This window comes from Pinus tabuliformis, chromosome 9 (assembly GCF_031772625.1).
Source record: "Pinus tabuliformis cultivar Carrire ecotype Pingquan chromosome 9, CPIR1, whole genome shotgun sequence".
Lineage (NCBI taxonomy): Eukaryota > Viridiplantae > Streptophyta > Pinopsida > Pinales > Pinaceae > Pinus > Pinus tabuliformis.
In genome coordinates, this window is record NC_142307.1 from 1,331,003,555 (window position 1) to 1,331,027,288 (window position 23,734).

General features: G+C 39.5%; 1 protein-coding gene across 1 annotated transcript in view; it reads left to right on the forward strand.

The window, feature by feature from the left end:
* The window catches only part of LOC149153429 (protein RAE1-like), a 357,670-nt gene that overhangs the window by 208,113 nt on the left and 125,823 nt on the right, over positions 1-23,734 (forward strand). The window contains exon 8 of the mRNA XM_089443820.1: positions 16,620-16,691. Within this exon, the coding sequence (XP_089299946.1) occupies positions 16,620-16,691 (72 nt within the window). The remainder of the gene's footprint in view (positions 1-16,619; positions 16,692-23,734) is intronic.

Sequence of the window (23,734 nt, forward strand, 5' to 3'; positions counted from 1 at the left end):
ACACTCGAGTTCGAAATCTCTTGCAGCTAGGAAAAAGTGCGAAGTTCTCTTGTAGCTGGGAAAGAGTGCGAAGTTTGTTGCTGGGAAGTTGAAGTGAATGCGAGTTTGATGAAGTCTAAGGAGAAAGGAAAAATCGAAATTTTGGTGCCTGTCTCTATCTGTTTCGTGGTGTGGATTGGGGGATTGAAGTCTTTGAAGTTTCGTTGTTGCCGGAAGCTGTTGCCTAGTCAAAGTTGCTGGAAGGGGTCGAAGATCTGGGAGGCTGACTTGGTGTGGAGGGAAAGTCTGGTCTTGGTCTAGGGTGAAGAGTCTCAAAGAATACTATTGAAAGGAAGAATTATCTTGACTGGGTTTTCCCCTGGAGGGGGGTTTTGTCCTGGCATGTACCTATATCTCGTGTCTCTTGTTTTGTGATCTTCATACACACATAATATGGTAATTGCTTGATGAAAAATAAGATAATAAAGAAGTAAAAGAAGCCAACACACTCACAAGTAATTATCAAGAAAGGAGAATCAAACCCTAATATAATTACTCTAATTTTCCAACATGAGGAAGGGTTCCAGGAAAATCTTTTCATTCAGGTTGTTCATGCTATGGATAACCGCCTAATTGAGTTGTTCATCGTTCAAACATGTCGTTTACATGTGCCTTCCACAGACTGAGTCACATCACATTATTCATGATTCACAAATTCAACTCTAATATAGATCCAAGCAATTATTGGACAGCCATAGTAGGCCATGTTACCCACTATATCGTGGGTAACTGGTAGGAGCATTTTCTTCCTCATTTGATCTAGCTTGTTACCTAGCAACCTCACATGGATCCATAGATAGCCAATCTCAAATTTCAATAGCCTTTTAGCTACTTTTCAATTGGTGATTTTCTTTTATCCAACCAGTTCACCCAATGAAAGTGGGTCTTCGAATAATGAGGTACACTAACCATTTTTTTATCAAGTGCTTTCATTTAACGGCTAAAGTTATTATAGTGTGGATCACATCTTAAATTGGGTGATTGACCTCTTTTGATTGTATCCTTGTTCCCCTCCTTCACCTTGGTGGTTATCTTGCATCCCTAGTCAAGTGTAACCATCTATGAGGTGTTTCTTTCAATTGTCTACGATAGGCCCAAATAAGAGGCCTTGATTGTTGTTGCGTGTTCATGATAATCCGTAATTGCCACTTTTTGACCTTAACCTTGTCCCATCTCCCTTCTCATGGTTGATTTTTATTGCTTATATTCCTTGCTTTCCCCTGTGTACCACGTCTTTGAGAAAGGGCCCAAAAAGTTGGCTCTAGGAGGTTGATGAAACTGAAAGAAAGATAAAGCCAATGTAGTCACAGTGAAAGAAAAATGTTGAAAGGCAAAAGATGGCTTGGACAAATGTAAGTGCATGGACAAAGTCCTAGCTTGAGCTCTACCCCCTTGATTATCCCTCACCCAATTCCTAGCATATCGTGATTTATCTAAATAAGAGGAACTTTTGATTTATCCCAATCTTGATGGACAAAGAATCACTGCATCTTAAGGGGCTATTTGATGCATCTATTGAAGCTTGTAACCCAAGCTGTCCATGAAAATAAAAGAATTTATTGAAGAAAAAAGGTGCACTTTGTTAAGAAGTGCAAAGTGTGGTAGTTAATCGATTTATCTTATTATGACATTATCTGGTGATGTTTTTGATTATTATTATTTGTTCTTTCAATTTATCTTTTCTTATCATGAAGACTAATGCCAAGCAACAAATAGAAGAGGACACAAGATGTAGGCATGCAGCTAGGGCAAAACCCCACTCTAGGGGGAAACCCAACCAAAATTATTCCTTTAGTAGATTTAGAACAAGAAGATGAGATGACCAAGATCTGTACAACTTAGACTCAAGGCTTATCTCCATCCATCAAGTCAACCTTGTCATGATGCTCACTAAGATGGCACTGAAAGTTGTCCACTGTGATATCATCGAGACCTTCTCACTGTAGTAACACTGAAACCTTCTCACTGTTGTAGCACCGAGACCTTCTCACTGTGGTAGCATTGAGACCTTCTCATTGTGGTAGCACCGAAACTTTCACTGTGATGTATCACAGAAAATCTCCACTGTAATGCGAGTTCATCTCTGCAATTAATTGAGACTTGTCCACTGTAATATCACCGAATAACATCGAAACTGTATCACTGTAATAGCACCAAAATTGTCCACTGTGATTTCTGAATTCGAGCTTCTGTGGTTACCCAAAATTATCTCTGTAATTAGTCTGAGTTTTCTGTGATGTGTAATGCGAAGACCTTATACACATATATATAGTTTCTATACAATATAAATGAATCGACATGAGTATTCGAATAGTTGTGTCTTCATATAGGTCGACATGAGTTCACCTTATGGAGGCTGACTTGATGATGAGTCCTTTGACAACAAGGAGACTTTGATGGATGGAGGAGTCTTCAAACAAAATTGACTTTGACAATCCTAAAGCCTACAATGGAGGCTTGACCTATAACAATTGACCCAAGCATGAAACCCATGCTTTAACAAGTCAATGAAATTAATAATAAAAATTCTTTTTGCTTTCTTTTGACAAATATATTACATTTTGACTTCAAGTACAATTATGAAGACCGAACCTAGTTACATTCTTCAACAGTCCCTCTTAACAAGTGAGGTATTCATTTTTACATATAACCATAGAGGTACATGGAAGATCTTAGAACACATCATCTACGAAGAATTTTAGGCACCATAATGGCATGGACTAGATTTCCTAACCAAGGAAATCTATCCATTGGTCTCTTCAACACTTTAGGCACCACAACGCCACAGACTAGATTTCCTGACTAGGGTAATCTATCTGGGTGGAACTAAGATAGACTCAAGCTTTCAGCCTCTCTAGGTTCCATCATGCTTACTTACTAACCATCAACCCAGGGATCCAGGTGTGTATCTGAGGTCGAAGCTCTATGACCAATCACACCTTTCCAACTTCGGGACCTAGACATCAACACAAAGTGCCAACCATATGTCCTCCCAAGCAATGGTTCACTCATAATGCCTCAACACTCTTAGATCCAACACATGAAGGACAACAAATCTCTCCCAATCAAACTGATCGGTAACCAACATGCTATCAAAACCTTCGAGAGATTTACCTGTACAAACACAATCCCAATCAATAATATATTTTTATAAATAAATACAAACCTCTGGGGTCTTCCAGACAACTTTGATGTTGCTTCTCAACTTTTCATAGTAGGACTTAGAGCTTTCCCAATGAATCTTGATAGAAGATTCCTCAACCATGCAACTTCCTTTCCTACTTCTCATGCAACAACATATTTCTTAAATTGGTCCGGCTTCTCTGCAGCCCTTCATAAATAAATTCTCCAGTTTCCTTCTCTTACTCATGGCCTTCACTAAAACTTACAGTTGTTAGTCCTGGTCTAGTGCATGACACATGAAGTAAAGAACCATATCTGTCACTTCCTCTTAATCAGAGAGGATCTAATCATTCATGTACAAGGAATGTTCTCAACCATCCTCTTTCCTAGGGAGATTTCTTTCATTCAAGCTCCCTCTTAACCTAGCAAGATTTCATGCAGGCTCCCTCTTAACTTAGAGAGTTCTACTTCTTCTTTACGACATCTAAGAATCTTTCATGGCTTCCATCCTTCTTCTCAGATTCATCATATATCATGCTCATCACATCAACTTTACTTACGATCATCTTCACCATCTTTAAGATGATGTACTTGCACAACTTAGATAGCAAATACAACCAAAATTATAGAAGCTTGAAGTTAGCCATATCAAAATCTTATAATAATGGAAGCATTAGATTTTACAAACATAATCAACAAGAGACTATACTTCAATACTTCAACTTCTTGCCCAGGATTTGTTACAAACCCTAAATCACATTCATAGCTCATTAAGATATCGAACTCATTATGTCTAGGGTTTCAATATTCTTTCAATGACAAGTTCTTTCATATAGAAAACCCTAGAAACAATTCAGATCAATGCATCTAACAACTTTCAGAATTCATATGTTAGACTACCTACTAGGATTTTATACAAACCCTAGATTTTTATACATGAACTCCAATAATCATTCACAACTTATTAACATGACTAGCTTCTACTAGGGTTTGATGTAAAACCTAAATTTCTTACTTACAAATTCTCAACAATTACTATATAGATTCATATATTCTAGATTGTTATACATACTAGAGAATTTAACTACTTCTAGGGTTTAGCTGCAAAACCCTAGATTTCCCAAACAACATCATCCTAGAACTTCAAAATTTAACTAGGTCTTGTTATCAAACCCTAGGACGTTGACCATTAATAATTAGGTCAACACATATATCTAGGAATTCATTATCAATCATAAGCATAACATATGTCAGAAAATACTAACATGTTAGACATATACTGACTTAGACCAAACTAGGGTTTCAACTAAATGAACACATACCTAGGGTTTCATTCCTAGGACTTTAAAGACATAACAAGGGTTTTTCTTATAGACCCAACCAAACCCTAAGAATATGGTTTCAGTTCATAACATAGCAAACCCTACTTTACCAGAACTTCAAAGGTTCGGGATTTCAGTCAACACCATTTCAACCCCAACAAGTTAGGGTTTTCATGATCATACCAAAACCCCAAACATGACATCATCAATATGTCAAACATAATAGCAATTTCTTTAGACTCCATCAATAAGCCTAAGTAGATTAGTGTTTCATTCATTTTCAACATACCTTTAGGTTAGGGTTTTCTAGAGAACCTGTCTAGGGTTCTATAAGAACAATCAAGGATGTAGGGAGGGTAGATTTCTTAAATGATGAACCGCCCAATCAAGAATCTTTAAGATTCAAGGAAGCTAGACAAAAAGATGTTAGTAATACAAATTTCAAAATAAGATGAACGTACTTTTTATATTGAGATAATTTTACAAGGTGTATAACATACCTGGAGATATTTCTTGACAAGCTTGTAAGAATTTCTTGAAGTGTTCTCTTTAAGTAATGATCTTTTATACCTGAAATAAATACTTCCAAGCAAAACGTGTGATACCGAGAACATGATTTTAATTTCTTAATCTAGATTTTTAATGGAGGATGGAATCAAGTTATTCTATTTTGTTTGACATCTAGATTTCTTTATAAATCCTAGAAGATAACGATTAAGGTTCTTGTATGTTCTTTTACCTATACTAGAATTACATGGACCATCTAAGATTAGATATAATAAAATCTTATAAATATTCGTACCTCGAGTTTACATACCTTTAACGTTTTTGATTGAGAGATCAATTTTTCATAGGACTTGATGCTCTCCTTGGAAACTGTAAACACATTGTTAGATGACTAAAGCATAAAATGACAATATTTAGTTGACTTAGAAGTTGTTATCACGGATAATGCACCGGTTTGCAAAGTTGCAGGTTTAATATTGAGGGGAGGTATGACCACATCTTTTGGACACTTTGTAGTGTCCATAATTTGAATTTGATCTTAGAGGAGATCGACAATAAAGTTCCATGGATAAAGGAAATCACAAGGGAAGCAAGAGAGATTGTTAAATTCGTCACCAACCACCACCAATCTTGAGCAATATTTTGAGAGTACTCCAAATTGGAGTTGTTAACTGTTGTTGAGACAAGATATGCCTCAAACTTCCTAATGCTGCGCTGTCTTGTTGAGGTTAAGCAACTATTAGTTTCTATGGTGGTGAATCAACTCTGGGCTGAGTGGAGACAAGCACATTTAGAGCGGGGATATATGGTGCGTAGATTGTGCCTTGATGAGGAGTGGTGGAGCAAGATAGATTTTTTGCTAAAGCTCACAACCCTTGTATTTGAGCTTCTACAGAATGCTGTCACTGACCAACCTTTCTTAGGAGAGGTATATGATGGCATGGATACCATGGTTGAGAAAACTATGGAAATCATTTCACAAGAGTCTACACAACTTTGATTTGTTGATGACCATTTTGTTGATTTAGTCAAAAAAATCTTTGTTGATAGGTAGAACAATTTCAACACTCCATTGCACACTTTGGCACATGCCTTGAACCCCAAATTTTATAATGAGGAGCTTATTGCTCAAAGCAATGGGAAGAGGAAGGCACCCCATAAAGATAGAGGTGGCTAATGGGGCGAAAAAATCCCTTATGAGAATGTTTCTAGCTCATCTACACAGGGAGGTGAAGGAAGAATTTGTCAGATTTGTTGCAGGATTAGATGGTTATTTAGATATATCAGCTTTGGAGGAGAGAAGCACCATGAATCCAGTTAGGTGGTGGATTTGTCATGGAGCAAATGGTGTACATTTGCAAAACCTTGCCATTTGTGTTCTTTCACAAGTGGCAAGCTCTTCATTAGCGGAAAGGAATTGGAGCACATATGGTTTTATTCATTCTATGATGCATAACAGGTTGGGATCACAGAAGGTGCACTCTAACCTTCACCTTGCATTTGGTAGGGGTCCAAAATATAGCAGTGGTCCTTCTAAAGAATGGGATGTGGATCTAGAGAGTCCTGGTTTGGAGCTCTCTCTTGCTACCATGAATATTGAGGACCAGAAACCTAGAAGTGGAATTGGCCAATCATCTTCTTCAGCGCCACCATCCACTGTTGGGCATGCTTCTGCTTCTATTTTTGATGAGGATTAGTTTTGACTCTTAAGTCTTTATATGTAGAAATTTCTGTTTTCCCACGCCGGTTTTCAGTTTCACCTTATTTTTCCCATGTAGTTAAATGCCCTTTCCCATAACCATACATTTAACAAGCTGAAAAAATAAATATTGCTGAAAACACAAATTCTGGAAATTTTATAGAATGCTGGAAATTGCAGAAATAAAAATCAGCAGTAATAAACATCCATTAAAACACATTTAAACACTGAGATTTTTGGTCAACTTGACCCTGGAAAAACCCCCTACAACTCTTGGGGAAAACCAGTTTGAGAGCTCTTCTGTATTTCTAGAAAATACCTTTTACAGTGAGAAAATTTTCAGCAAATAAATTTCAGCAAAACATAAATTTCCAGCAAGCAAAACTTATCTGTTTTCAGCCTAATAGACAATCTGGAAAATGCTGTACGAACTGTACGGACCGTACGGATGTACAGACTGTACGGATGTACGGACCATACGGACTGTACGGACAGACCTCGGTTTCCGTGCAGAAAATCACCTCCTCGAAATTCGTGCCTGAAAATCAGTTTTTCCCTGTTTGCTCACAAAAATCTGCCTTTTACTGCTTGCTCTTTAAGCTGTACAGATTTGCTGAAGTGCTGCCTTGGAATGTGTGCCAAGCTGTTGCCTCCTCCTTCCTGTCCAGAAATCTCCCTTGCTCTCTTGCTCTCCTTCTCCCAATCTGCTCATGAAAGAATGAATGATCTTTTCCTCCTTTTCCTCCCTTAACCCAACTCTAAGTGACTTTTGGGTGATCCCTAAATCCATTGGCTGAAATAGATTTAGATCAATGGCTGAGATTAAATGCTCATTTAAATCTCACTTTCTATTTTTTAATTCACCTCACTTTAATAAAGACCCACTTAGTCATTTATTTCCAAAGTCACTTTTCCTTTCTAATTTTTCATTGACTTTATTAAAGTCACTTTAATTAGACTTAGTAACTTTATCACTTAAAGTCACTTTTAAATTAGATTTAACTTTATAAAAATTATAAAGTTACTTTAGGAGAAAAATTAAATTCTTTTGGACACTTTTCCCTAGGCCAAAGATCAAAGCCTAAGGGAACCACCAGTCCTCCGGTACCAAATTTCAACACTCCCTCTTACCGAGGAAGGTGTTCCTCACCACACCCATCTTGTTTCTGAAGTAGACATGCTTGCCCCGTGGTAAGGCTTTGGTAAGAATATCTGCAACCTGCTCATTAGTGGAAATATACTCAAGCTTCACAACTCCCTTCTGAACATAGTCTCTGATGAAATGATATCTGATCCCGATATGCTTTGACCTGTCATGAAATACTGGATTCTCCGTGAGTTTAATGCAACTCTGATTATCACAGTAAATCACTGAAGGTCTCAACGGCTGACCAAATAAGCCAAACAACATCTTGCGAAGCCAGATAGCCTCACAACTAGCTAGACTGGCTGCCATATACTCTGCTTCTGCTGAACTCAATGCTACTGACTGCTGCTTCCGGTTGAACCATGACACTATTGCTGAACCCAACCCAAAACAACACCCTGAAGTGCTCTTCCTATCAGAAGCACAACCTGCCCAATCAGAATCAGTGTATCTTGCCAATCTCACTCCATCTCCCTGCCTGTAGTCCAGACCATAATCCACTGTGCCCTGCAAGTACCGCAAAATGTGTTTTGCAGCCACCCAGTGAACCTTCCTAGGCTCACACATAAACTGACTCATCGTGTTGACTGCAAAACAAATATCTGGTCTAGTGTTGACCAAATACATCAAGGAATCAATTAGCGGCTTGTACAATGTGGGATCCACCAACTCGGAATCCGAAGCATGAAGCTTCTTCCAGTTGGTGATCATCGGTGTCGACATGGGTCTACAATCCTCCATGTGGAATCTACTAAGGATGTCCACAATATACTTCCCCGACCCCAGGAAGAAATGCCCCTCCTCCTGCCACACCTCCAAACCCAAAAAGTAATGCATCAAGCCGATGTCCTTCATCTCAAACTCCGTCGCAAGATCTCTCTTGCAGTGCTCTATGAGTCTCTCTGCACCTGTAATGACCAAGTCATCCACATACAGCACCAGAATGAGAGGCTCCTCACCTATCACAATAAAGTAAAGGTTCGGATCTGCCTCACTCTTTGTGAAACCCATCCCCTGCAAGTATGTATCTATCTTCGAGTACCAAGCTCTGGGAGCTTGCTTCAGGCCATAAAGGGCCTTCTTCAGTCTGCACACATGGGACTCCTTCCCATGCACCTCAAAGCCCTGTGGCTGCTCAATGTACACCTCCTCCTGTATGAAGCCATTGAGAAATGCGGTCTTCACATCCATCTGGTGGATCTTCCAACCCAGCTCTGCTGCTATCGATATAATGGAGCGGATCGAAGTATATCGAGCCACGGGAGCGAAGGTCTCCTCATAATCAACTCCCTCTACCTGGGAGAACCCTCTAGCCACAAACCTCGCTTTGAATTTCTCAATGCTACCATCTGCAGCATGCTTTACCTTGTAAAGCTATCTGGAAGTAACCACGAATTTGCCCTCAGGCCTCAGCACCACCTCCCAAACATCATTCTTCATGATAGAAGAATACTCCTCCTGCATGGCCTCTCTCCAGACTTGCTGGCTAGCTGCCTCCTCATAGCTAGAAGGCTCAGAGTCAAGGATGCTGGTAACCATCGCCATATAGCTACAAAACCTCTCAGGTGGTCTACTCTCTCTGACCGGCCTCTTCGGCTCAGCAACAGATGTGGCATCTCTCAAGGTGTCCTGAAGCCACTTGAGCTTTCTCTTCCTTGAGCATGCTTCTCCCATAGGAGAATGAAACTCCTCCTCATCACCATCAGTAGCCTGAACTCCTGACTGTCTGTCTGCTGTCCTCCTGCCTGCACCTGAACCTGTAGAAGCTAAGGTACCGTGTGAACTGTCCATCAGTGGACTCCCTAGTGAACTGCTCTGCATGCTGCCCGGAGCACCACCACTCTGGCTCGGCGAGCCACTGCTCACTGACGGACCTGACATCCTCATAGATGTACCTCCGGATCCTCCTGATCCCTGCCCACTGGATCCCTGCGACTGACTCAACTGCTGCTGAGGGTCTGGCTGATCTAGATACTCTAACTCCCGTGACCTCCTAAAGGACCTGTCCTCCTCGAACTTCACATCCCGTTTGACAACAACTCTCCTCTGTGCAGGAATGTAAATCCGAAAGGCCTTTGAGGTCTCACTGTAGCCCACAAAGATACCCTTCTCTGCGGTGGGCTCTAGTTTGGTCCTCTTCTCCTTGGGTATATAGGAGTATGTAATGCATCCAAAGATATGAAGATGACCAATATTAGGCTTCTTCCCAGAGAAAGCCTTCTCTGGAGTCATGTGCCCCGAGGCACGATGCAGACTCCTGTTCTGCAAGTAAACAGCTGTGCTGCAGGCCTCTGCCCACAAGAACAATGGCAACCCCTGATCATGTAACATGGCTTTGGCAGCCCCTATGATGGATCTGTTCTTCCTCTTCGCAACCCCGTTCTGCTGGGGGTTGTAAGGAACAGTGAACTCCCTCCTAATGCCTGCCTCCGCACAATAATCAACAAACTCTCCAAGGGTGTACTCTCCTCCATTGTCCGACCTTAGGGACTTGATCTTCTGACTTGTCTGTGTCTCCACAAAAGCTCTGAACTCCTGAAACCGCTTGAAGACCTCACTCTTGGTCTTCAAGAAATAAATCCAGGTCCTCCTGGAGTGATCATCAATGAATAAAACATAGTACTCATATCCACTCAAGGAAACATGAGACATCTGACCGCTCACATCAGAATGAATCAAATCAAGTATCCTAGTCGCTCTGCTGTCACTGTTGGGAAAAGGGGATTTGGCAAACTTTCCCATCGCACAACCTCTGCAAGTATCAAAGTGATCAGTACTGAAATCTGGCACACCTGTAGTGATCTCCCGCAATGTCCTCAAGGCTCCATGATACATATGTCCCATCCTGCGGTGCCAAATCTCACACAGCTCAGAACTGCTAGCTCTGCTGTCGGTACTACTGCTCAATGCCAAAAGGGGTTGGAATGCAAAATTGTACACCTTTGCATGGCGTACACCTATCACTCTAGCTGAAGTGCCCCTGGGATACATCAACACCTGTCCTCCCCTGAACAGTACCTCATATCTTCTGTCCTCCAAAGTAAGACGGATATGCGGTTCTTCCTCATCCCTGACACATAAAAGAAATGTGAGGTTCTAGGAGAGATGTTAAAGTGAAAGTGGATTACTTTTAAGAATTATGAACAAAATATGATATGAGCAATAAAATCATTAACATAGTAAAAGCATAAAACCAGTGCCTTAAGATAAATTTCTCAACAGGAATGAAAGGTATATTTTCTCAAAACAAAAGTAGAATGCTTCAAAAAATGAAAGCAAAGCAATCCTGAAATGGAGACAAAGATGTTAGCACAATAATCGATATAAGATATAAAATTCTTTTAAAATATAATCAATGCCTTGATCAAAGCATATAGAGATATCTTGCAAAAGGAAAATTAGTTAGTGTTCTACTTGCAAAAGGAAAATGAAACAATGCTTGCCAACATAAAATATTCAATAATGACAAGTAAAATGGACAATTGCAAGTGAAATAATAAGATGTATTAGCATGAGATGCACCTATACTAGATTTGAATGCAATTGGTCTTGGTTATTTTTAATCTAAAATGTTTAATCTAAATGAAAAGTCCTCCTCTTGAGCTCTTACCAAAGGGTACAAATTGGGGTGACTGTAAGAAAGAGGAGGCGAGGGCACGGATGTGTCATTAACGATACCCGTCCCCTGAGTCTTATGAGCCAGCATGTGCCTTCGTTTCTACAAGGGGACAAGCCACCTTCATAACTGCAGGGTCACAGGATTTTACCTTACTTCATACCAATGTTTTTAAAACCGGAATCGGTGACTGGACCGGTCCACCTAATGTACTGGTTTACCGACCGGAACCAATCAAACCGGGATTGGTTAGGTCTAAACGAACCGGTTTTAGAAAGATACATTAAATAATTAATTTTTAATGAAACAAAACTATTTTTAAGATTTAAAACCATGATTCCAAGCCAATAGAGACAATATGCAAAGTTTGCTCATTTATATACCATGTAAAGGTGAATATATCAAAATGGCACTGAGTGCAATACATATCATCGACAAAATAGTTAAATACATAAGCAATGACTCAAATAAACAATTTGTTTGGTTTGCAATTTTATTGCCATAAAAAAACTCTTTATCTTGCATTGAATCACCGCGATGAAAATATATGGTTGTTCATTAATAATGAAAAATGGTTCACCTGCCTCCATCATGTTTGGCTCTCTGAGATCATCAGAGATAGACCCTACAATGCTTTCTCTATGCTTCATGAGATGGTCTTTGACGGAAATTGGAATTGGAGTAATTGAGTATGCCAATTAGACATTTCTGTATTAAACTCTCAATATCCATGTCAGAGATAGGATCTTTACAAACAAACTAGTAATACAAACACCATCTATGCCTTACAATAAAAAAGTGTCAAAATCCTCATCTTCTTGGCCGTCATGCTCTTCATTACATGAGGGAACGATAACACCTAAAAGGTTTTCATCTTGAGGGTTCCTCTACAAAATATACCCTCTCCAAATCATCAAAAGAATCATTACTAAATTCAGAAACTTTGAAGCGAATATGACTTACCAAACCCTTGTCTTCATGCAAGTGTATCTCATCATCACAATGTGCTTCATTTGAGACATGATGACATGCATACTATTTAATAGAAACATGGGGTGCTACAATAAGGCCTTCGTCACACTTTTCCTCCTTGGATCTGAAATCTCATGCATATATGGTTCAAGTGATGAGAGAGAATGTTGGTCATCCTCATATAATTCATTTCCAAGTTTCCAATCATGTTAGAGATAGGATTCCCACAAACAAACCAGCAATACAAATGGTGGACGCTGGCATGGTAGGTAACCGACCAGTTTGACTACAAACTGGCCGGTTTTGTCCTAAACCGACTGATTAGGACCGGTTAGGGCCAAAACCTCACCACATTTCCTTCCTGACCAGGTTTTTCAGCCGGTTCCAACCAGTGGCCTTGGTGACCGGCCGGTTAGACCGGTAACTGGTTAGTTAGGTCGGTTTTAAAAACACTGCTTCGTACCAGATGGATTAACTTTCCAAGAAAGTCTTTTTCTCTATACTTTTTATCAACCAAGCTTATGCTTGGAGGTTAATTTTAGCGAGGCTTGGGGCCTGGCTTGGAAGCCTTCTTATACTAAAATGCCTAGATGAAATGCATGAGTGAGTGCTATTGCTTCTAAGAAAGTAAAGATAATACCAATATCTTTCAATGGAAAGGGCAAGTGAAACAATTAGCTCAACGTAACAACACAAGTTCCAAATATGTTGCTTTGCAAGTAAATGAAATTAATGCCAGATTGCTTCAATGGAGTGACACAAGAAAGACCCAACAATAATGATAATACCACATAATATAAACTGACAATGATAAAGCAATGTACTCAAGAGACTTGTGAAACCAAAGTAGATCGGTAAATTAAACTAGTTTAAGCTTGCCCAGTAAATATAAAATATTTGCTTGCATCAAAAGAAAAATTGCATGTCTTGTAGTAGATTGCCAATACAAGTATTCAATAAATGGAAATGGCAAACATAAACCAATCCCAAATGTATGCTAAAATGAGAATGGATGTGAGTGTTATGTTAAGAAACTAATCATGCACGAATGAGCTTCGCAATGAGATTAAGAAAGAAAATTGGAGTAACTAAACTAAGAGATTAGTCCACCCACAAGCAATGATCCTCCCTCTAAATGGGGAGAAAGGATGCCATGGGAAAAATCCCAAGCTCCCATAGCAAAACCATATCATTGTAAGAAAACATTCTATTGCTAGATGATTTGTCAAAATTTCTTTTTACCTGAAATTTGATTTTTAAAGCAATGCTGAAAGGCTCTTCTTCTGGTTTCATCCAATTCTACAATTTGGTCAATCCTACATTGCACAACAACTTTATTAGATGTAAAACTTTGTAGCAATTGGTAAGATGGTAGCCTCAAATGCACAGGAAGGGTAACATCCAAGCCATAAACTAAATCAAAGGGCCTCTTCCCAGTAGAACTCTTCTTTGTAATCCTATCAACCCACAAAGCATATTTAATTTTACTATCCCATGCAAGTAAAGTTAAGTTGTGATGTAGATGTACTCTTGGTTTATTTGAGTCTAATCTGCAAATATCATTTTTATTTCAAGAAGCATTTATTTTACTATGCTAGTATTGTGGATTCCTTTATTTTTTGCAACTATTGGCTTTTCTTGTACTTGGAATATTCTCATTGGTGCAACACTATTTCAAGTTACTTCATCTATTTGCTACTTTGATGATCATTATGCTCATGACTAATTGATGTATCTTGTCATCTGAGGCATTCTCTTCCAAAGTATTATTTCCTTTATAGTTGCAATTGGTGTTCATATGTTTATTCTGGTCTAACATTTGAATTGCCTATTATTGTATCTTGATTTCATTTTTTGAGCAAGCTATTGTTATTTACTTGAAGGCACTAGTCTATACTTTGAATATATCATTGAAATTTGTGCATTTATATGTTTGCTCAATTCTTGGAAACAAGTTATTTTTGACAAGTAATCCAAATTAACTTTCCTCCTAGAACCTCATATCACTTTTAACTTAACTTTTCATTAGGGACCACCCCCCTTAGTTAACCTAGGAGATAGCTTAAACGGAGAGAGTCGGGAACAATGTGACAACCCCTTCTCTTAGTTCCCTGCCACCAACCACACCTTGTGGGGTTGAAGGCTTTTCTCACTAACTTGTAGGTAGGTGTAGGCAGCAGGGTCAGCATGGTCGATACATCAGTTGTATGATGGGTGGACGTGGCAAGGCATGCGACAATTGAGCAGTGACGACAGTTGTGGCAGCTGTGTAAGTGGTTGCATTGGCAGCGGGGTGACAGCATATGGTGTGGCTACTGTCACTGAGCTTGATGACTGGTTACTGTGTACCATTGTATACCAATTTTGACTTTTTTAAATTAATTTTTTAATAACTTCTTTGTTTTCTAAGTTTTTTATTTGAATTAAAGTCCTATTTTTGTCAAATTTGTTTAATTCTCTCTCTCTCTCTCTCTCTCTCTTTGGTTTTAAATTTACAGCAGATTAATTTACGTCGAAATTGGAAAAACTCCGAAAAAATATTTGTGGGGCTAAAGCGCCTTAAGTCAAGTTGCAACAACCAGAAAATTTGGATGAAGGGTTGATGGCCAAAGGCCAGATCGGACTGGCTCTAATACCAAATGTAATGGGCAAACCTGGCTCATACTTAAATAATCTTGAAAAATTGGAATATAAAAATATTTATCAAGGATAGTATGAATGAATTGATATTGATTGTACAATGAGGGCCATCTATATCTATCTATATATATAGGCAGGAAAGTGATAGCAAAAATAGATATATTACAACTACTTTTTATGAACATTTTTTTTTTTGCTTCAATGAATAGGCATAAATCCCTTGCTTTATAAGAAATCAAATTTTTTTTTTTTTTATTAAGCTAAGGGACTATTCTATTAATATCGTACAGTAAATGGTACCCTGCTATAGCCTGTTACAAGGGAAACTAGGTCTAGATTGGGTAAAAAAAGTTACCAGTGATGCTCTTGAACTGAACAGAAATAGTGGTGATGTTCAGAGCTAACCTATGCTGTTCTGAGCCTTTAACCTGTTTATAAATATAACACGATGGAGAAACTGAGTTGAGCGAGTTACCTAGATTGTTAACAGAGTTTAAGCAGAATTTAACATGTGGTATACTTCTGCTACTTAACCTAACAGAATATATACATTTATTGATTATCATGAGAGAAAAATTAAAAAAGAGGACAGAGGACCTAGTCATCTGCATCAGACACTAAATGCATATAGATGAATGTTGGGTTGGTATCAACACAGGTCTCTGAGACCAGGATCTGTTCTTTGAATTTCTGCTCCTGCCCGTGTCCCACTGCCTCCATGTCCCACAGAACTTTTACTGTTGCTTCATATTTTTGACCCAGAAATTCAATTGGTCAAGAATGGATTTATGCGGAAATTCCATTTCTTTAATAACCTGAACAAGAATGGTTTTGGTTTGCCAATTAACATTAACCTGCGTAGAATTCTTTGTATCCTGGCTTCTGGAGAAGCCCACAAGTGGAATCTACTTCATGAGTTTAGTGTCGATTTCCTCAGAAGGCTTGTTGTCTTGCTTCTGTCTGACCCTCTGCTCAATTCTCTGAACCTCTGCTTTGATGTCAAGTGGGAATCTCTGATGATAAAGTATTGCTGCTTCCTGCTCTCCAATTCTGCTTTGGTAAATTGGTAGGCCCTCATTTCCAAAACAATGCCATGATGTTTACTGGTAGAGATGTAAATGCAAATTCATTTGAAGGATGAGGGAGCAGGTTGAGGTAACCCTCCTTATCCTCCTCCCCTTCTTCTCATGCACAGACATTATGCTGCTATAATGCCAGATGACAACTGGGAACAGGTGGAATGCCCACCCTTACATTGCCTCTTTTTCACATGATGTGGGGAGATTTGTAAGAAGTCTTTGATATATGCACTGGTATTGCATTCGAATTCTGAGATTATGATGCCATAAATAAATAATTTGGATTTGAAGTGTGTTGCATCTTGAGAAATTATGAGCCGACTCTCCTTCAGATTTATGACATTGTGTAGTATTAAGGTTGTGCAAATGTTATTCAAAAATTTCAGAAAAATTGATTGTTTTGATGTGCTTAGTTGTAATGTTGATGATTGAAGTGATTTTTCCATGTCTAATCAAGATCCATTGTGTTTTGCAGGCAATGGCAAGGTCTAATCAACCTATTCCTTGCAGCACATTTAATAGTGATGGTTCTCTATATGCTTATGCGGTATGTGTATGAACTGCTATACATGGTTTATCCTGTGAGATTAGGAGATAATAGGTTAATCAAAATATTAGATACAAATAGTGAGAATGCCAATTCTTTTTAAGGTAGGTCATTTCGTTTTTTACGTTTTTTTCTTCCAAATAAACAATATCAGTTTGCCTCCTTGGATATGAGTAGTAACACTACCGTAAGTTGCTGCTTGTTTGCTTTTAATAAAAACTGGTATTGATGCTTATTTTGCATTGTAGGAAAAGATTGCAGATAAATTGGTAGTTTTAGACTTTTTTGAGTTATTCCTCTGAGAATAATTTTCTGTTAAAAATAACATTTTATTGGTAGTTTTGAAAAGAATATGATATTTCCAAAAGGCTTCTATCTTTTTCTTATATCTCACATTTTATTTTTTTTCTAGAACTACTTTAAAGTGGAAAAAAGACACATGTAAGGGCCAATCCTGGTGTCATTCAGCTAATTTCAAGTTTGAGAGAGAGAAGAGTGTTCTAGTAGGGTGCAAATGGGAATAACTGGTTTTCATTATGCAAAAAGATGAAAATTTTGGCATTTCTTAATGTTTGTAGATTTTCTATCATGCCATTCTGGATATTTTCTGAGATTTTTCAATTTAACTATATGCCTAGACATTCATGAAATTTTACAATTTAACTATTCGCCCAGATATCATGATTTAGTTAAGTGGGATGTAGTTTTTGAGGCATTCTATCATTATAAGATCAATGAAGAGCTTGTTCTCCATAATTTTTCATGAGACCTATAGGAATGAAATTTTTTCACCATGCTTGTGATTTTTATGACAGGCAGTTCACAGATCTATGGAGCTTTGGATGGCCTATGGGTTGTGGGTTAATTAGATTATTTCGATGCCTTCGATGATAGTTGACGAGTTGATATAGTCGTCAATGTCTTGGTGGTGTTTGCTTCGTTACATGATTATCATCGAGAGATCACATAACACTTGGTCATGTGATGTTCTAGCCTCCATTTATGCTAGAAATTGATGGGATATGAATGTATATGAGATGATGCATTTCCCTAACACTTTTGGGAAAAGTGGACGTTGTATTGGAATCTCCATTTGGTCTGCATCATCATGGCATAGAGCTCTTGGTATATAACCCCCTAGCTTTTTGTGATATGGTTTATTGCTTTTAATGGTTTGATAAAAGGATGTTAACGTGGTTAGTGAACTGTTCTTCGGTTTGACCAAGACTAACACAGTAAGCACTATTAGAAGTACGCCCAATGTCAACTCAGTGTATTCTTCTTGCTTTAGGCCAACTACCACTAAATATCACGGGTAGTATCCCTACAGACAACAACTCAACCAAAGAATAATTAGACCAGTGCTTATATTAACAAGGCGTTTTGACTGCTTTGAAAGACAAGTAGTTCCTCAAGGCATAGAAAATCAAATTCACACCTTCCTTGCTTCCAAACCTGTAGCATGATGCCTCATGATACACAAATGCACTGGGAACTATAAGAGTATTAGGATGCAAATCCAAGGCGAAAGGGGAGTGCAAAATACATAAGGCACATGGCACATGTAGTGTAGGGGGTGCACTGAGATTAGAAGGGTAATATTAGGGGAAAATGCATATGATGATCACCCTTACAAGGCTTTATTGATGCAAGTGCTTCCTTAAACCATGATTCCTAGCAATGCCTATTCCATGATATCTACACACCATCCTAGGATATAAGAATATCCATCAAGGCATGGAGTTACCACCTATTAGGGGAAGTCAACAATGCCATAGAGGAATATCATGAGACAAGCAATACCAAGAATAGCCATGGTTGCCCACAACAATGGGGATCTAAGAGTCACTTTCACCAACAACACTACCCACCATGGATTTACAAGGCTGTAAGGCACATCCTTTGGCCTTATATGGCGTGCCCAAAATGTTCTAGAGTACCCCTGTTGAAATAGGGGTAACACTCCCTAGCATTTATGGATGTTGTTTTGGTACACATGGATTACTTGTGAGGAGGATCATGGTCCTATATGGATTCCCCCACAACCCCCTTCTTGCCTTCAATGTGAAGGCAATTTAGATTGTTGTTACATCCTTGATGAGGTCACCCCCCCTCTCAATGAGTTGGCTGAGATTTTAGATGGCCTGGCATGTGGGTGATGATGAATTCTTGTTTTAATTATTGTTCCTTGGATCTAGCACTTTGCATATATATTGAGGAGTTTTGAACGGAGGTCTCCCCTTCTTCTTGATGGCTTAGCACATGCTGAAAATTGGCAGCTATAGGATGAATTTCCCCAAGAAGAAACCCAGTAACCCCATGGAGGAACCTCTCTTCTTCAAAGGAATTTTCAAAATGGTCAAAGGAAAATTGATTCTTTGAGTTTGACAAGTCGACCCAGTGACGATGACAAGTCAACCTTGTTACCCACCATTTTCTGGGTGATATCCCTAGGAGAAAACTTTCTCCAAGATGGTCCTCAGCTAGTAGCCAACAACCCTTTGCAGGCACCAACTAGCTCATTGTACCATTTCTCCACCACCTAAGCCAACCATGTGGTCCCTCACCCATCTGTCATGATCGTATGTTTGAAGGTGGGCCTCCCGAACCTAAAGGCATGCCTTGTCATTTGGTAATTGATAATTGTAGTTTGCTTATCATGGACACTTTTGGGCACGGATTAATGGGGGGGTTCAGTGGAAAGAGTGGGCTAGGTCTGTGCTTCTGTCCCGTAGACTTCTTTTGGATGCTACCCTTGGATATTAGTCCTGTTGGATCTCCTTTACTAACCATTGGGTTTTAGGGTAGTACTACATGGGAAACCCCGATTTTGGTTGCGTGGTCCCGCGTTCCCATCCACATATATCACTCCTCTTCCTTTTATTATAACCCCATCCGTCATCTTTCCCACCTAGGTCCACATTTCTCCACTAGGTCCACATAGGGTTAGCCTCCCCTTCCCCTTGCCCACACCTTGGGTCGAACTTGGAACGATGCCCCAAAGGTTGATGCAGTTGAAAAGAAAAAGCAAAAGCATAATTGGCCACACTCAACAAAAAAATGTACCATAAAATGCAAAAGATGGCTGGGACAAAAATATTTAGCACGTGGGAAAAAGCCAATGCAAGAGCTCTACCCCATACCCATGGCCATTACTGTGGTTCCATAGGCCCTAGATGAGCCTCCTTTATCATTCAAGAACCCATGATTGTCCCAACCTCTGGTGGGCAATGAAAGCCCTACTTTTAACGAGGTATCCACCGCTATACCTTTTTCACATCATGCTCTTATCCTTTGAGCTTTGAGCAGTTAATCAAAGAAAAATCATAAAAGGAAATAGGTATAAAAGGAAGGTTGGAAAAATCAAGGCCGAGGCACCTCATGCACCACAATTGCTCCCTCCTATACATTATATACCCAAGTGTGGGCTTCCTTTTTTCTAGCTACCCTTGTACCTCGACATGTGGCCCAGGATTGCCCCTTTGATTCCCTATTCCATTCATCTCTTTATCACATGCCGCCACCATCTGAAGGATGTACCATGGACATACTATCCCCCCTAAAGGTAGAAACCATCTAATAGGGCACTTGGTTAACCCCCTTTGGAGCTTGTAGACATTAGCAGATTGCAAAGCCCACTATGGAAGGGCATGCCATTATGAAGCATCCACTTGTTGTCCATGGTTTGTAAGCACTTTAACTCGATTACTTTAAATGAGTTGTAGTGCTGGAAGGCTAGGGGACGGATTAGATCTTATACAGGATTGCAGATGCTCTCCATTTTGGTTTTGGTATCCCTATACAGGGTCCTAACCCTCCAGAAGGCTACATTGACAAATGTAGGGTGTGTGTAGAGAGCCATGGGCCTCCGCAAAAGTCGGTTGCACTCCATGGATTCCCACAGATGTTGAGAGATTGCTTGAGATTCACCAATTGGATGAGGAAGATGCACCTGGTTCACCATGCCCAACCAACCCCACAGTTGTACCATGCACTTCGCGGATGTTCCAACACTTGGATGTTGATGTGGCATCACTTACACCATCATCTAAGCCCTCATAGATGGTCTACATGCATCTTCGACCTACTTGGAGACCCATGAGGTTACTTGTGTGCCCCCACACCCATTGGGGGAACCACAGGTTTATTATTTGGAGAAAAAGGTGCCAACCCCTTGTCCACTACTTTTGGAGTTCTATTCATCATTATGGCACTTATGGACTTCATCAGGCTTCTTAGAAGACCCAATGACATTTATTATTGATCATTCGACCTGTTAAGAGGCTTATTCTTTTGTTTGTGAGCTAGTTTGGTGGGCTTGTCACCAAAAGTTAGTTATTTTGCACATTATTTTATTTTAGGGGCTAATGTAGGCCTAATTAGCTAAATCGAACTAATTAGAGGTGTATAAATAGAAGTGATGAGGATTCATTTTAGCATCACGACCTTGATTGGACTTGTATCTCTCTTGAGAATTTCGCTATCCTTCTCGGAGGATGAATTTTGGAGCATGGTGTTGATTTCTGGTAGCATCGGATGTGCCTTAAGTCTCAAAATTTGCAATGAGGCTTAGACACATGCATTCTCCAATACCCAGAAATTGTTTTAGGAAATTCCACTCGAAGGCAGTTTTATTACAATAATTAATTATTTTTAATGTGACCCTAAGTCTAAACTTAGGAAATTAAAATAATTAAAGGGTATTAATCTAACTATGGGTGAAACTTCTAGAAGAAGACGAGGATCAAGCCAAAATGATCTAAACCATTGATTAGAAGTTAATCTGGGCCGTTGGTTGTCCAACAGAAAGTTATAAGAAGAGGCTTGAGGGGCACTTGGAGAACACATAAAGTAGAGTTTAGAAGATCGAATTTATGAAGCAGAGCAGTTGCTGGTGAGAAATTCAAAGTGAGCTTTTGTAGTGAGGGGTAGGGATAGTTCTGGTTGGAGATTTCTCTTGATCTGAGAATACTCAATTAAGGAGGCAGAGATAGATCCCGGAGAGGCAATGCTGAGCCAGAAGAGGCTGACGCAGGGCCACACAGAGGCAGTGTAGGCTGACGTAGAACCTTGAGGAGATCTGAAATTTGTTGGAGGATTGATTTCTGTAGCTGGAAGTCGGGATGTGAGACCAGAAGAGCAGAAGTCAGAATCTCAGAGGCAAATTGATTAGTACGGAGGAGTGACAAAAACCCCAGATAGTGTGACTCTGGGCTGATGTAGTGACTGCACAGAGACAACGTAGAGGCAACCATGGGCTAGTCATTCAGTGGCTGGATCAACCATGATTTCCAGTGATAGTGTCAGGTAATCTCACTTATCTCTCTGTCAGTGATATTCTCTGTATTGGATAACCAACAGGTCATCTAGAGATCGTATTTAGAAATTGCTACTGCATAATAATAAAACCCTCAGCCACTGCACTAGTTTTCCCACACTGGGTTTCTCCGGGGACATTTGTCCAAAAAAAACTGTGTAGATGTGTTGTGTATTTGTTTCTTGTTCAGTTTCTTGTTTTCGCATTTTATTTTAAATGGTGAAGGCTGCAGTGTATTAGTTTCGGTGTTTACTACAAGAAGCAATAAATAACTTTGTTCAATGATTAACAAATAGAAGAAACGTAATCAGTTGCTGCAGTAGAAATTTGGGCATCCATATTTTCACATTGTATTAGAGGTGCAGGTGAAACAAGAGAACAGTGCCAGAAGAACCCAACACTGAAGAGGAGGGTCGAAGTGCTGTGTAGGCAGCAAATCGAATCCCTAGAGGGATTGCGCAGTTCAGGCCAGGAGGGCTAGATTTTCGTGGTAAATCTCTCTCTGAGTGAGTCGACAGAGGTAGGATTTCCAGATCGAAATCTGTCAACGGCAGAGAGAGCAATGTTTTAGTAGCTTCAACGAAGAGGGGTTCCTGGTGTGACACAGCTTTCTGCAGATAGCTGCTGATGCAGGAGGTTGACGCAATTGGGGTGGTTGTTTGGAATTAGACTACAAGTCAACTTTGTAACCAATCAGCTGCTCACAAACAAATTCTATACGTGGATTTTCTCCCTGAGGGTCCCGCTTATCTGACCAATCACTGTCGGTCCGTCGTTGACTTCTCCTTTTATCAAGCGCTTCAAACCGCGCTGTTGATCTCACTTCTATAGATCCAACGGATATCGCGTCGTCCGCTCACCAACTAACCTAGACGATCTCCATCGTCGATGTGACCCGTCCAATTGAATGATTGTCGCACAATCTCGCACAGATTCTTACACGATCGATATCAAGTCGAGAGTGCACGAGAAAAGTAATTTTCTTGTGCTACGTGTCACCCACTTAGGGTAATCGCGTGAACTTTAGGAATACTGCTTCCCACCTTTAGGGCGCACGAGGTACCACTTCCCACTATCGAATACTACCACGTGCTTAATTCACAATCTTAATAAAGACGCTTAAGGAAAGATTTAGGACTTAAGCTCAATATTAACTCTTAATACTAATTGATTGTGATTTATAAATAAAGTGTTTAAACAGAGTAAAATACCCGATTAGGGTCCAGAATGCTGATACACAACTACAAATGAATTTTTGCACTAGAACAATGCGTCCACACCACACTTCATTCAATTATTCAACAAAATGGAAATTACAGAGTCTTGTTCCTCTCGGCTCGATTACAATAGTTTGTCTGACCTTTGTTTCAATCTCAAGCCCTATCTCTCACTCAAACTCTCGCTTACTCACTCTATTCTCGATCATCTAATCTCTCTGTCATTACATTCTTTTTCCTTTTATGAATCAAATCCTATCCTAACTGCATTGACAACTCGATCCCTATTTTTATCAGTCTAACAATTAAATCCCTATTTCCAAGCTCTGAGACACACCTATACTAACAACTTATCTCTTAGTCTAAAATAATACAGTGATCTAATTATTACAATAATTAAAGCAAAGATAAATTCGAGAGATCCAATCCTCTCTACTAAGAATTGATTTTGACCACTCAGGGCAATGAAATTCATCTCTTGTTAGCCATAAAATGTGAACATACAATCA